At 42.8% G+C, this 14,127-nt stretch overlaps 1 protein-coding gene across 2 annotated transcripts in view; it reads left to right on the top strand.

The window, feature by feature from the left end:
• The first annotated feature begins 13,120 nt into the window (after window positions 1-13,120).
• The window catches only part of LOC106580444 (calsenilin), a 70,883-nt gene continuing 69,876 nt past the window's right edge, over window positions 13,121-14,127 (top strand). Inside the window, exon 1 of one of the 2 annotated variants that reach the window (XM_014161519.2) lies at window positions 13,121-13,255. In XM_014161519.2, the coding sequence (XP_014016994.1) occupies window positions 13,250-13,255 (6 nt within the window). In that variant the 5' untranslated portion in view covers window positions 13,121-13,249. The remainder of the gene's footprint in view (window positions 13,256-14,127) is intronic. The other variant, XM_014161518.2, reaches the window with a different exon arrangement.

The following is a 14,127-nucleotide window of genomic DNA, read 5'->3' as shown; positions in this document are numbered from 1 at the left end:
CTGACCTCAACCCCATCAAACACCTTTGGGATGAATTGGAACGCCGACTGCGAGCCAGGCCTAATCATCCATTAGTTCCCGCAAGTCCCCGCAGCAATGTTCCAACATCTAGTGGAAAGCCTTCCCAGAAGACTGGAGGCTGTTGTAGCAGCCTCCAGTCACTTATAGGTGACACAAATTGGGATATTGGGGAGGGGAATGGCCAGGGTATATGCAAATATATGCGGTCTATAGTATACTGTAGTACAACACGATCGAGGGATACTACAGTGTGGAGTCTAGTGTTGTACAGTATACTACAGTGTACAACAGAATTATATAGTAAGTTCTATAGTTTTCTCTGAGGCAGAGGGAAATGAGTTAACACAGAGCTGCATTAGACTCTTCTCAAGGAGTGTGGGTCACACACAGAGAGACAGAAACGACAGAGTGAGATAGTAAAAGTCAGGGGATCGCTAATGGAGAGAGAGAGAGGAGAGCAAGTCACTTTGGTCTTACTCTGAGTCTAGGTATAGAGTAAAGACTACATTTATGAACGGACAAAGCCATCGATCACGTGACACCGTTCATTCCTATCTGAAGACTCAATAGCGCATTTGAAGCCCAGGGCTGTGTTTCAAGCTCATAAAATACAAACCCTTATTCACTTACCCTCGTCTTATGCCCTTGGGGTATCCCTGCGGCCATATTTGTCGTCGGTCCAAATTATTAGCCAAGCAAGGGAAGTTTGCAACGTAAGCCCCTCAGCCCTCGTTTTCAGTTATGTTTTTGTTTGTTTAGCTCTTGGAAATTGTTGAAATAAAACATTTTCCTTCAGAAGTTCCAGCTAGGCAGGCTAACGTTCGTTAGCTAATTAATTTGCTAGCTATCATACAGTAGGCGTATATGAATAATTATATAGTTAATATAAGTAGACATGCAATCATAATTGACTGTAGCGCATATAAAGCACTCACAAGCTGCCGGTGGCTGAAAACACAATCGTCGTGGGATGAACGAGTGACGAATTTCCGGGCAAGTGTGGTCCATTTAAAATTCCTTCCTTCCTGCCTCGCCCTGCAAGTGTAAACTTGTCAGATATCATGATTTTTTTTTATTTTACCTTTATTTAACTAGGCAAGTCAGTTAACAAATTCTTATTTTCAATGATGGCCTAGGAACAGTGGGTTAACTGCCTGTTCAGGGGCAGAACGACAGATTTGTACCTATGATGTGTCCACTTAATTTGAGAGGAGAGGGTGTGTCTGTTAAGTGTTTGGATTGCAGCCCAGGAAGTTGGTTAAGATGGCGTCTCTTGGGAGATTTATGTAGACCTCGCATGCAAAGTTTGAGCTACTCAATCAAGTGACCTTTGGGTCACTTGCTGCCCCTCAAATTGAAGGCTGACTGAGGTACTGCAGGCTGATATTAGCTGCTAAATTATCCTTATAATTTCTTCTGTGTGATATAAAAATAATCTCTTCAAGGACATACAGCTGGTGTTATAGAAGTAATATTGGTACCATGATTACCTTCAAATTTGAATTTATTTACATAAAGATTGACCACAAAGATTGCCATTTTCCCCTTCATTATAATGGGGATCCTATTTTCTGCAAACAATTCCTGCAGTACGGCGGTCGGCCTTGAACTTTGTGTCTTCAACGTTCTCCCCTGGTGTAGGGGGAGATCAAGAGAGAGAAAAGGAGAGCGTGAGAGAGATAAAAAGAGATAAGAGAGAGAATACTGATGGCCAAATGTTCTCCCTCCAGAGTTAGCCCTATAGATATATTGATGTGTGCAAGGAAGACTGGCCGCACAAGTCAAGGACACACCAGTTACACCTGTATCCATTTAGAATACGTCAGTTACACCTGTATCCATTTAGAATACGTCAGTTACACCTGTATCCATTTAGAATACGTCAGTTACACCTGTATCCATTTAGAATACGTCAGTTACACCTGTATCTGTAGCTTTCTGTCAATCATATTTCATAAGTAAGGAAGGGAGAAAGGAGAGGATAAAAGAGAGTGGAGAAGGGATGGAGAGAGGAAAGGAGAAAAACAGGGTACAGAGGTTTTAGTTCAATTAGGCATCGAGAGGAATAAACTCAAGTAAGAGGAGAAAGAATGGGTGTGTGTGTGTGTGTGTCTGTAGGATACAGTGGTGTTGGTTAGCCAGAACCTGGTTATTTTTATCCCACCAAAGGCAGGGTCCACGGAGTGCAAAAGCACTTTAGGGTTCCATGTGTGTATGAGTGACTCAATTCACAGACTAATGTTCAACACACACACACACACACACACACACACACACACAGAGGTCTCCCCCTCTTTTCCCTCCTCTTCCCTCCTCACAGTTCCATCTCGGTCCCTCTGTCCAGGCATCCTTCGCCCCGCTACTTAGCAACTGTTTCCAAGGCTACAACGTGTCTCCCTCCATCGCCCCCACCCCACCTCCATGATAAGCTGTGTTTTGTTCCATCCACTTCCTAAAGCTCCACCATGATGGCTTTAATAAAGGCTAAACGTGTTGGTTTACAGGGGTCCTAAAACTCCAAATCAAATAGCTAAATGGTCCGTCTTATGACCATATTAATAAAACAGTTCCATATGTTAGCTTAGTGGATGTCACCATCTACAGGATTAGACTCGTAGGGGTTAATGAGAAGAAAACACCTTTTATTGAATTTACATCTTCCTTCCTTTAAATGGAATACTGCACATTTCAGAAACAATCAAAGACTGCAAAGCTTTTAAGAATATCCATTGCAGGAACAGAGGCACATTTATATGGATGAATGAGGTGCACTGTCCTATAGCACTGCTCTGTGTTTTAATAGTAAGATCAGAGAGCTTTAGAGAAACTATAGATTAAGGCATATAAACTATAAATTAAGGCATATGTGTGAGAGTGTGTGTGTTACTGTGTGTGGTTGTTCTCAAATCCCAGTTTCACTTCATCTAGAAATAATTTCCAGGAAATCTGTGGGGTGATTGGATGGAGAGACATCATACACACACCAATATAAGTGTAAAGAGCCAGGTCAGATACAGTGCCTTGCGAAAGTATTCGGCCCCCTTGAACTTTTCGACCTTTTGCCACATATCAGGCTTCAAACATAAAGATATAAAACTGTAATTTTTTGTGAAGAATCAACAACAAGTGGGACACAATTATGAAGTGGAACGAAATTTATTGGATATTTCAAACTTTTTTAACAAATAAAAAACTGAATAATTGGCCGTGTAAAATTATTCAGCCCCTTTACTTTCAGTGCAGCAAACTCTCTCCAGAAGTTCAGTGAGGATCTCTGAATGATCCAATGTTGACCTAAATGACTAATGATGATAAATAGAATCCACCTGTGTGTAATCAAGTCTCCGTATAAATGCACCTGCTCTGTGATAGTCTCAGAGGTCCGTTTAAAGCGCAGAGAGCATCATGAAGAACAAGGAACACACCAGGCAGGTCCGAGATACTGTTGTGGAGAAGTTTAAAGACGGATTTGGATCCAAAAAGATTTCCCAAGCTTTAAACATCCCAAGGAGCACTGTGCAAGCGATAATATTGAAATGGAAGGAGTATCAGACCACTGCAAATCTACGAAGACCCGGCCGTCCCTCTAAACTTTCAGCTCATACAAGGAGAAGACTGATCAGAGATGCAGCCAAGAGGCCCATGATCACTCTGGATGAACTGCAGAGATCTACAGCTGAGGTGGGAGACTCTGTCCATAGGACAACAATCAGTCGTATACTGCACAAATCTGGCCTTTATGGAAGAGTGGCAAGAAGAAAGCCATTTCTTAAAGATATCCATAAAAAGTGTCGTTTAAAGTTTGCCACTAGCCACCTGGGAGACACACCAAACATGTGGAAGAAGGTGCTCTGGTCAGATGAAACCAAAATCGAACATTTTGGCAACAATGCAAAACGTTATGTTTGGCGTAAAAGCAACACAGCTCATCACCCTGAACACACCATCCCCACTGTCAAACATGGTGGTGGCAGCATCATGGTTTGGGCCTGCTTTTCTTCAGCAGGGGCAGGGAAGATGGTTAAAATTGATGGGAAGATGGATGGAGCCAAATACAGGACCATTCTGGAAGAAAACCTGATGGAGTCTGCAAAAGACCTGAGACTGGGACGGAGATTTGTCTTCCAACAAGACAATGATCCAAATCATAAAGCAAAATCTACAATGGAATGGTTCACAAATAAACATATCCAGGTGTTAGAATGGCCAAGTCAAAGTCCAGACCTGAATCCAATCGAGAATCTGTGGAAAGAACTGAACTGCTGTTCACAAACGCTCTCCATCCAACCTCACTGAGCTTGAGCTGTTTTGCAAGGAGGAATGGGCAAAAACTTCAGTCTCTTGATGTGGAAAACTGTCAGAGACATACCCCAAGCGACTTACAGCTGTAATCGCAGCAAAAGGTGGCGCTACAAAGTATTAACTTAAAGGGGCTGAATAATTTTGCACGCCCAATTTTCTGTTTTTTATTTGTTAAAAAAGTTTGAAATATCCAATAAATTTCGTTCCACTTCATGATTGTGTCCCACTTGTTGTTGATTCTTCACAAAAAATTACAGTTTTATATCTTTATGTTTGAAGCCTGAAATGTGGCAAAAGGTCGACAAGTTCAAGGGGGCCGAATACTTTCGCAAGGCACTGCAACAGCTATATGGATCAAATCAAATTTTATTTGTCACATGCACCGAATACAACAGGTGTAGACTTTTCAGTGAAATGCTGACTTGCGAGTCCTTTCCCAACAATGTAGAGACAAAATGTTTTTTGCGAACATTAAAAAAGGAAACAGAAACACAATAAAATAACAATAACGAGGCTATATACAAGGAGTACCGGTACTGAGTCAATGTGCAGGGGTATGAGGTAATTAAGGTAATATGTACAGTTGAAGTCGGAAGTTTACATACACTTATGTTGGAGTCATTAAAACTTGTTTTCAACCACTCCACAAATTTCTTGTTATCTAACTATAGTTTTGGCAAGTCAGTTAGCACATCTACTTTGTGCATGAAACAAGCAATTTTTACAACAATTGTTTACAGACAAATTATTTCACTTATAATTCACTGTATCACAATTCCAGTGGGTCAGAAGTTTACATACGCTAACTTGACTGTGCCTTTAAACAGCTTAGAAAATACCAGAAAATGATCTCATGGCTTTAGAAGCTTCTGATAGGCTAATTGACATCATTTGAGCCAATTGGAGGTGTACCTCTGGATGTATTTCAAGGCCTACCATCAAACTCAGTGCCTCTTTGCTAGACATCATGGGGAAATCGAAAGAAATCAGCCAAGACATCAGAAAAAAAATGTAGACCTCCACAAGTCTGGTTCATCGTTGGGAGCAATTTCCAAACGCCTGAAGGTGCCACGTTCATCTGTACAAATAGTACGCAAGTATAAACCCCATGGGACCACGCAGCCGTCATACCGCTCAGGAAGGAGACACGTTCTGTCTCCTAGAGATGAACCTACTTTGGTGCAAAAAGTGCAAATCAATCCCAAAACAACAGCAAAGGACCTTGTGAAGATGCTGGAGGAAACAGGTAGAAAAGTATCTGTATCCACAGTAAAACGATTCCAATACCAACATAACCTGAAAGGCCACTCAGCAAGGAAGAAGCCACTGCTCCAAACCGCCAGAAAAAAAGCCAGACTACGGTTTGCAACTGCACATGGGGACAAAGATGGTACTTTTTGGAGAAATGTCCTCTGTTCTGATGAAACAAAAATAGAACTGTTTGGCCATAATGACCATTGTTATGTTTGGAGGAAAAAGGGGGAGGCTTGCGAGCCGCAGAACACCATCCCAACCGTGAAGCACGGGGGTGACAGCATCATGTTGTGTGGGTGCTTTGCTGCAGGAGGGACTGGTGCACAAAATAGATGGCATCATGAGGCAGGAAAATTATGTGGATGTATTGAAGCAATATCTCAAGACATCAGTCAGGAAGTTAAAGCTGGGTCGCAAATGGGTCTTCCAAATGGACATTGACCCCAAGCATACTTCCAAAGTTGTGGAAAAATGGCCTAAGGACAACAAAGTCAAGGTGTTGGAGTGGCCATCACAAAGCCCTGACCTCAATCCTACAGAAAATTTGTGGGCAAAACTGAAAAAGCGTGTGCGAGCAAGGAGGCCTACAAAACCTGACTCGATTACACCAGCTCTGTCAGGAGGAATGGGCCAAATGTAATGGTATGCGTGAAGGGCTGTAGGAAGTCAGGCGCAGGAGAGCAGATAGTTGGTAGCAAAACGGAGCCTTTTATTTGGCGACCCAAAAGCACACGTAACAAACTAACACGAAATACAAATAAGGGTTTAACATAACCCAGCGTAACCAGCCTAACATGCGCATTCATTAACAGATAAACAATCACTCACAAACAAACATGGGTGAACAGAGGTTTAAATAATGAATAAGTAATTGGGGAATTGAAACCAGGTGTTTAAGACAAGGACAAAACAAATGGAAACTGAAAAGTGGATCGGCGCCGGCTAGAAGGTCGGTGACGTCGACCGCCGAATGCTGTCCGAACAAGGAGAGGGACCGACTTTGGCGGAAGTCGTGACACCAAAATTCACCCAACTTATTGTGGGAAGCTTGTGGAAGGCTACCAGAAACGTTTGATCCAAGTTAAACAATTTAAAGGCAATGCTACCAAATACTAATTGAGTGTATGTAAACTTCTGTCCCACTGGGAATGTGATGAAAGAAATAAAAGCTGAAATAAATCATTCTCTCTACTATTATTCTGATATTTCACATTCTTAAAATAAAGTGATGATCCTAACTGACCTAAAACATGGAATTTTTATTAGGATTAAATCTCAGGAATGGTGAAAAACTGAGTTTAAATGTAGTTGGCTAAGGTGTATGTAAACTTCTGACTTCAACTGTACATGTAGGTAAGGGTTAAGGTGACTAGGCAATCAGAATAGATAATAAACAGAGTAGCAGCAGTGTATGTGAAGTGTGAAAGAGTGAGAAAGTGTGTGTGTGTGTGTGTGTGTGATGTCAATATACGTGTGTGTGTGTGTTTGTGTGTGTGTGAGGGTATGTAGTTGTATGTAGTCTATTTGTGTGTTGTGTCAGTGTAGTATGTGTGAGTGTGTGGGTAGAGTTCAGTGAGTTTGTATAGCACCGGTGCAAGAGAGTCAGTTGAAATAAAAAGGGGTTATGTAAATAGTAAATAGTCAGGGTAGCCATTTGATTAACTGTTCAGCTGGTTTATGGCTTGGGGGTAGAAGATGTTCAGGAGCCTTTTGGTCCAAGACTTGGCGCTCCCATACCTCTTGCCGTGCGATAGCAGAGAGAACAGAATCACAGAGTAGATGATAACATCCGTGTCTAACATCTATAGACAACAGAAAACAAGGCTGCTGGCTACAGTCAGACATGAATGCAAATGTTTGAGCTAAAGAAACGCTATTTATATCACCTCTAAAAATAGCTACATTCTTCTCCATAGAAACATGAAATCCATCTAAGTGGTAAACTGTGTTCTGAGTGTGTTTTGAGTGTGTGTGTGTGTTGTGTGATAGAACAGTACCTGTGTGTTTGTTTTCTGTTTGATGGTGGAATAGAGAATTGAATCTATATTTTTTGTAGCTGTCTATTTACCAACACAAACAGATGCTAGCACTAAGACCGCACTCAACAAGCTGAATACAGCCATAAGCCATCAAGAAAATGCTCATCCGGAGGCGGTGCTCCTTGTGGCCTGTGAGTTTAATGCAGTGAAACTGAAATCCGTCTTTACTCCACACACAGAAACGCATACAAATCTCTCCCTCTCCCTCACCCTCCATTTGGCAAATCGGACCATAACTCTATCCTCCTGATTTCTGCTTACAAGCAAAAACTAAAGCAGGAAGTACCAGTGACGTGCTCAATATGGAAGTGGTTCGATGAAGTGGATGCTAAGCTCCAGAACTGTTTCGCTAGCACAGACTGGAATATCTTCTGGTATTCATCTGATGGCATTGAGGAGTTTACCACATCTGTCACCAGCTTCATTAATAAGTGTATTGTCTCCGAAGTGACAGTACATCAGTGGAGGCTCCTCAGAGGAGGAAGGGGAGGACCATCATCCTCAGTGAATTTCATAAAAATAAAAATAGTGAAACATGAAAAAAGTTATCATTTTTTGATAAAACTGTACTAAATATATTCACATCACCAAATAATTGATTAAAACACACTGTTTTGCAAGAAAGGTCTAAAGTAGCCTCAACAGACAGTTTCCGTCCTCCTCTGGGTACATTGACTTCAATACAAAACCTAGGAGGCTCATCGTTCTCGCCCCCTTCCGTAGGCTTAGTAAATATGACAACTTCTGGAGGACGTCCTCCAACCTCTTGAAGTATGAACATGTTGGACATGTTGTCCAGCCAAACAAAGCATCAGAGAATGAATCTAGCAGTGCATAAAATGTGGTGAGTAGTTGACTCAAAGAGAGAGAAAGACAATAGTTGAACAGTTTTGAACAAATTAATTTATTCAAAAATAAAGGAGAAACATGAGAGAGTATTTTCTTGTTGTATTTTCTTTCACTTTCACTTACTTAGCTAGCTAATGCAGCTAGCTAGTTTAGCCTATTCAAACACCTGGCTCAAACAGAGAGGGATGCCATGTTAGCTAGCTGGCTATGGCTATCCAACACAGGAACTTTTCCAAGTCAATGTAAGCTTTTGGTTTTATAAATGTATTGCCACCAGGGCCAACCAGTGTAACTGCTAAACTGCTTGCTAACTCTACACAGTACTGCATGATTGTAGTGGGTTTACCAACACGTTATTTCTAGTAACTATGTTGACTGACATTAGCTAATATGGTGACAACGATGTAGGCTGTGTGTAGCGGTTACTGGTATGATATGAAGTTTTGGCTTGGAAAGGTTTTTTCGCCAGGTCACAGACAGCTGATGTGTTTTGCACTGAAGCCCACAAGCGAAGGGGAAAGGTGAGAGGAGGGAGCCCATAGATGCGAGAAGGAATTAACGAGGAAAGTGATCATGCTGTTTGTATGTGGCTGCTATGAAAGTGAACTATGTTTGCATGTGATTAGGGGTGTATTCATTCCATCGATTCTATTGAAAAATGTTTCTTAAACAGAATTAAACGGAATGAAACGGGGATAAACATACCTGAATTTGTCCAATAGAAAACTCTCGTTTGCAACTGTTTGACTAATGATTACACCCTAGATCAGCTAGATGCAGGCAAGAGTGTACAAGGCAGTATTGGATGTGTCTGTCACCTTGTAACAACCTCATGATGCATATAAGAAAAATTGTAGTACCAACCTAAACCTATCGAGGTTACATTGAGATGGATGAATGAAATATGAATGACAGTCATCCAATATGCTGTAATGGAAATAAGGCCATGCTCATTAAAAAATGATTGTCTTCCCTCAACTTAAACGGCACCGACCGCCACTGCAGTACGTACATATCCCAACCAGAAGCCATGGATTACAGACAACATCCACGCTGAGCTAAAGGGTAGAGCTGCCGCTTTCAAGGAGCGGGACACTAATCCGGAGGCTTATAAGAAATCCCGCTACAACATCCGACAAACCATCAAACAAGCGAAGTGTCAATACAGGACTAAGATTGAATCCTACTACGCCAGCTATGACGTTCGGATGTGGCAGGCCTTGCAAACTATCACGGATTACAAAGGGAAACCCAGCCATGGGTTGCCCAGTGACGCAAGCCTACCAGACAAGCTAAATGCCTTCTATGCTCGCTTCGAGGCAAGCAACACTGAACCATGCATGAGAGCACCAGCTATTCTGGACGACTGTGTAATCACGCTCTCTGTAGTTGATGTGAGTAAGACCTTTAAACAGGTTAACATTCACAAGGCCGCAGGGCCAGATGGATTGCCAGGACGCCTACTCAGAACATGCGCTGACCAGCTGGCAAGTGTCTTCACTGACATTTTCAACCACTCCCTGACCCAGTCTGTAATAACCACGTTTCAAGCAGACCACCATAGTCCCTGTGCCCAAGAATGCTATGTTAACCTGTCTAAATGACTATTGCTCTGTAGCTCTCATATCTGTAGCCATGAAATTATTTGACAGGCTGTTGGCTGACATCAACACCATCATCCCAGACACCCTGGACCCACTCCAATTTGCATACCACACCAACATATCCACAGATAATGCAATCTCTATTACACTCCACACTGCCCTCTCCCACCTGGACAAGAGGAACACCTATGTGAGAATGCTGTTCATTGACTACAGCTCAGTGTTCAACACCATAGTGCCCTCCAAGCTCATCACTAAGCTATGGGTCCTGGGACTGAACATCTCCCTCTGCAACTGGATCCTGGACTTCCTGACGGGCCAGGACAACAACCTCTCCCTCAACGTCAGCAAGACAAAAGAGCTGATCGTGGACTACAGGAAACGGAGGGCCGAGCACGCCCTCATTCACATCTTCCCTCTTAGTACGCTGAATTGGCATGTGCCCTCAGATCCTCAAGAAGTTCAACAGCTGCACCATTGAGAGCGTCTTGAATGGCAGCATCACCACGTGGTATGGCAACTACTCTGCATCATAGTGCAAGGCAGTACATCAAGCAGTACCAATGCACTAAGTCTGTAACCAACAGGACCATGAACAGCTTCTACCCCCAAGCCGTAAGACTGCTAAATAGTTAGTTAAATAGTTAACTAAATACACTATATACACAAAAGTATGTGGACACCCCTTGGAATTAATGGATTCGACTGTTTCAGCCACACCCATTGCTGACAGGTGTATAAATCAAGCACACAGCCATACAATCTCCATAGACAAACATTGGCAGTAGAATGGCCGGTACTGAAGAGCTCAGTGACTTTCAGCGTGGCACTGTCATAGCATGCCACATTTCCAACAAGTCGGTTCGTCAAATTGCTGCCCTGCTAGAGCTGCCCCGGTCAACTGTAATTGCTGTTATTGTGAAGTGGAAACGTCTAGTAGCAACAATGGCTCAGTCGCAAAGTGGAAGGCCACACAAGCTCACAGAACGGGACCACCAAGTGCTAAAGCACATAGTACATAAAAATTGTCTGTCCTGAGTTGCAACACTTACTTACGAGTTCCAAACTGTCTCTGGAAGCAACGTCAGCACTAGAACTGTTCGTAGGAAGCTTCATGAAATGGGTTTCCATGGCCCAGCAGCCGCCCACAAGCCTAAGATCACCATGTCACCATGCGCAATGCCAAGCGTCGGCTGGAGTGGTGTAAAGCTCGCCGCCATTGGACTCTGGAGCAGTGGAAACGCATTCTCTGGAGTGATGATTCACGCTTCACCATCTGGCAGTCCGACAGAAAAATCTGGATTTGGCAGATGCCAGGAAAACGCTACCTGCCCCAATGCATAATGCCAACTGTAAAGTTTGGTGGAGGAGGAATAATGGTCTGGCGATGTTTTCCGTGGTTGTGTGTGACAGTCGTCTACAGTAAAAGATCCCTGTGTGTAATGAGTATTGACCCAAAGAAGGCCACTGACACTGGGTAATATGGTGAAAAGAGAGAGAGAAAGTCCCCTAATGAAGCCACTATGTAATTATCTGTTTGCGGTCTGTTGTGTGTGTGACCCTGAACATATCCCGAACCTGTGTACTTAATGAGCATTACTAAAATAGGACAACGGATGGGATGACCTTTGCCATCACTCACATGACCTCTCTTTATGGTTTCCTTCAATCAGATATTACTGCTTAACCACAGGACCACTGTATTAGGGAGTAAAGTATATTCAGAGTAGATTATCTTCTGGCCTGTGGCTCCTGCAGGCTGTTTGCATATCTTAACTCTTTATCATGCAATGCACACGTCCAGAAAATGTCTGACCCGCTTGATTGCTATTCCCCCCAGGTCTCTCTCTCACCCCTCTCTCCTGTCTATCTCTCCCCTACCTCCCCATTTCTTTCTCTCATCTCTCATGTCTCTCATCTTCTCTCTCCCTCACCCTCCCCCAATCCAGCCCTCTCTCTCACACCCCTTTCTATATCTCTTTCTCTCCCTTCCCTTTCTCACACCCTCTCCAAGTCCAACCCCTCTATTTCTCTCTTTCTCTCCCTTCCCTCAACATCTCTCTCACACCCTCTCTCACTCCAACCCCGTTCTCTCTCACCCTCTCCCCCTTTCTCTGACATGAGCGGCCTCAGACCAAACCAAGGTCGCCTAAATTGATTTGGATTTTTGCTGAGCTTATTTGGCAGGTTTTTAATTGCGTTTCTGTACCAACCGTCACATACAGGGGCGTGATGCACCTAAAAAATATGAGCGGGCACAAAGTATGTGAGGATGGCTGGTTGGTGGTCTGCAGGGGGGCTAAGCCCCCCGTCCATAAGTTGAAACAGCTATCTCCTGCAATCTAGAGCCATAATCATTCATTTATTTTTCTGCATATCTAATCTATCTATTTTTGCAAAAATGTATTAAAACCTGTTTTTGCTTTGTCATTTGTTTTGTGTGTAGATTGCTGAGGATTATATATATTTTTTAATCCATTTAGAAGAAGGCTGTAACGTAACAAAATGTGGAAAAAGTCAAGGGGTCTGAATACTTTCCAAAGGCACTGTATATATAAACTTGTTGGTTTTTGTTTTAACAGGACAAATCTGAGGGGGTTTGTGCCTCTGTTCCCACTATGGGCATGACGCATCTGGTCACACCCACACGTGTGTGCAGACACACACACACCACAGTCCTCCCCAGAGGATTGGTCTTCTCCACATGATGAGATTGAATTGGATGCCTATTATGGTAAACAGTAGCCTAACGACAGAGAAGAGAATACAAATAATTCAGAAGAGGTGAACAATAATTCACCTTGGCTCAGTTAATTTTGTGGTATTTGATGCCATTCCATTATTTTGTGAGTTTTTCTAATTTCCTGAACGGCAACTATATTCAAATAATTGTATTAATTTGCATTTCTGTTTAGACTACATAGACAATTCAAATCAAGTATGGAAAATGAAAACGAGTTCGAGGGAGCACACAGCGCATCTAACTCGCTCTCTAATCCACCCTCCCCCCACTCTCTCTCGCTCTCTCTCGCTCACCCATACTCCATCCACCTCTCTCTGAAAAGTCACAGACAGTGCCAGTGCCTGCCTTTGCATTCCCGCGGACAGGCAAGGGTCTGCTTTGAGAAGAGCGGGAGGACAGATTAAATAACCCTTTAAATCGGAGAACTCGGCTACAACATGCAGGTAAACAAACTCATCCATTCCATTAACATGGCTATGGATTTTTCTCATTTTTAGAAAGATTACCAAGCTTCTGAAATTGTGAGTCAATCCAAAACTACATGTTTCACGCCCTAACAATTCCGACGAGAAATTACGATAAATGTTGCCATCCTTCCACCCTTTCGTCCACATGTCCTTCAGCAGCACATTTCTCGCATGTTGACCCAGAGCACAGTTCGGAGCGAATTTACGTAATTCTACAGTGCTACAGTGGGGAGAACAAGTATTTGATACACTGCCGATTTTGCAGGTTTTCCTACTTACAAAGCATGTAGAGGTCTGTAATTTTTATCATAAGTACACTTCAACTGTGAGAGACGGAATCTAAAACAAAAATCCAGAAAATCACATTGTATGATTTTTAAGTAATTAATTTGTATTTTATTGCATGACATAAGTATTTGATCACCTACCAACCAGTAAGAATTCCGGCTCTCACAGACCTGTTAGTTTTTCTTTAAGAAGCCCTCCTGTTCTCCACTCATGACCTGTATTAACTGCACCTGTTTGAACTCGTTACCTGTATAAAAGACACCTGTCCACACACTCAATCAAACAGACTCCAACCTCTCCACAATGGCCAAGACCAGAGAGCTGTGTAAGGACATCAGGGATAAAATTGTAGACCTGCACAAGGCTGGGATGGGCTACAGGACAATAGGCAAGCAGCTTGGTGAGAAGGCAACAACTGTTGGCGCAATTATTAGAAAATGGAAGAAGTTCAAGATGATGCTCAATCACCCTCAGTCTGGGGCTCCATGCAAGATCTCACCTCGTGGGGCATCAATGATCATGAGGAAGGTGAGGGATCAGCCCAGAACTACACGGCAGGA

Source organism: Salmo salar, chromosome ssa20 (assembly GCF_905237065.1).
Source record: "Salmo salar chromosome ssa20, Ssal_v3.1, whole genome shotgun sequence".
Lineage (NCBI taxonomy): Eukaryota > Metazoa > Chordata > Actinopteri > Salmoniformes > Salmonidae > Salmo > Salmo salar.
Note: the sequence above shows the minus strand (reverse complement) of the source record. Positions and strands in the feature narration are given on the sequence as shown.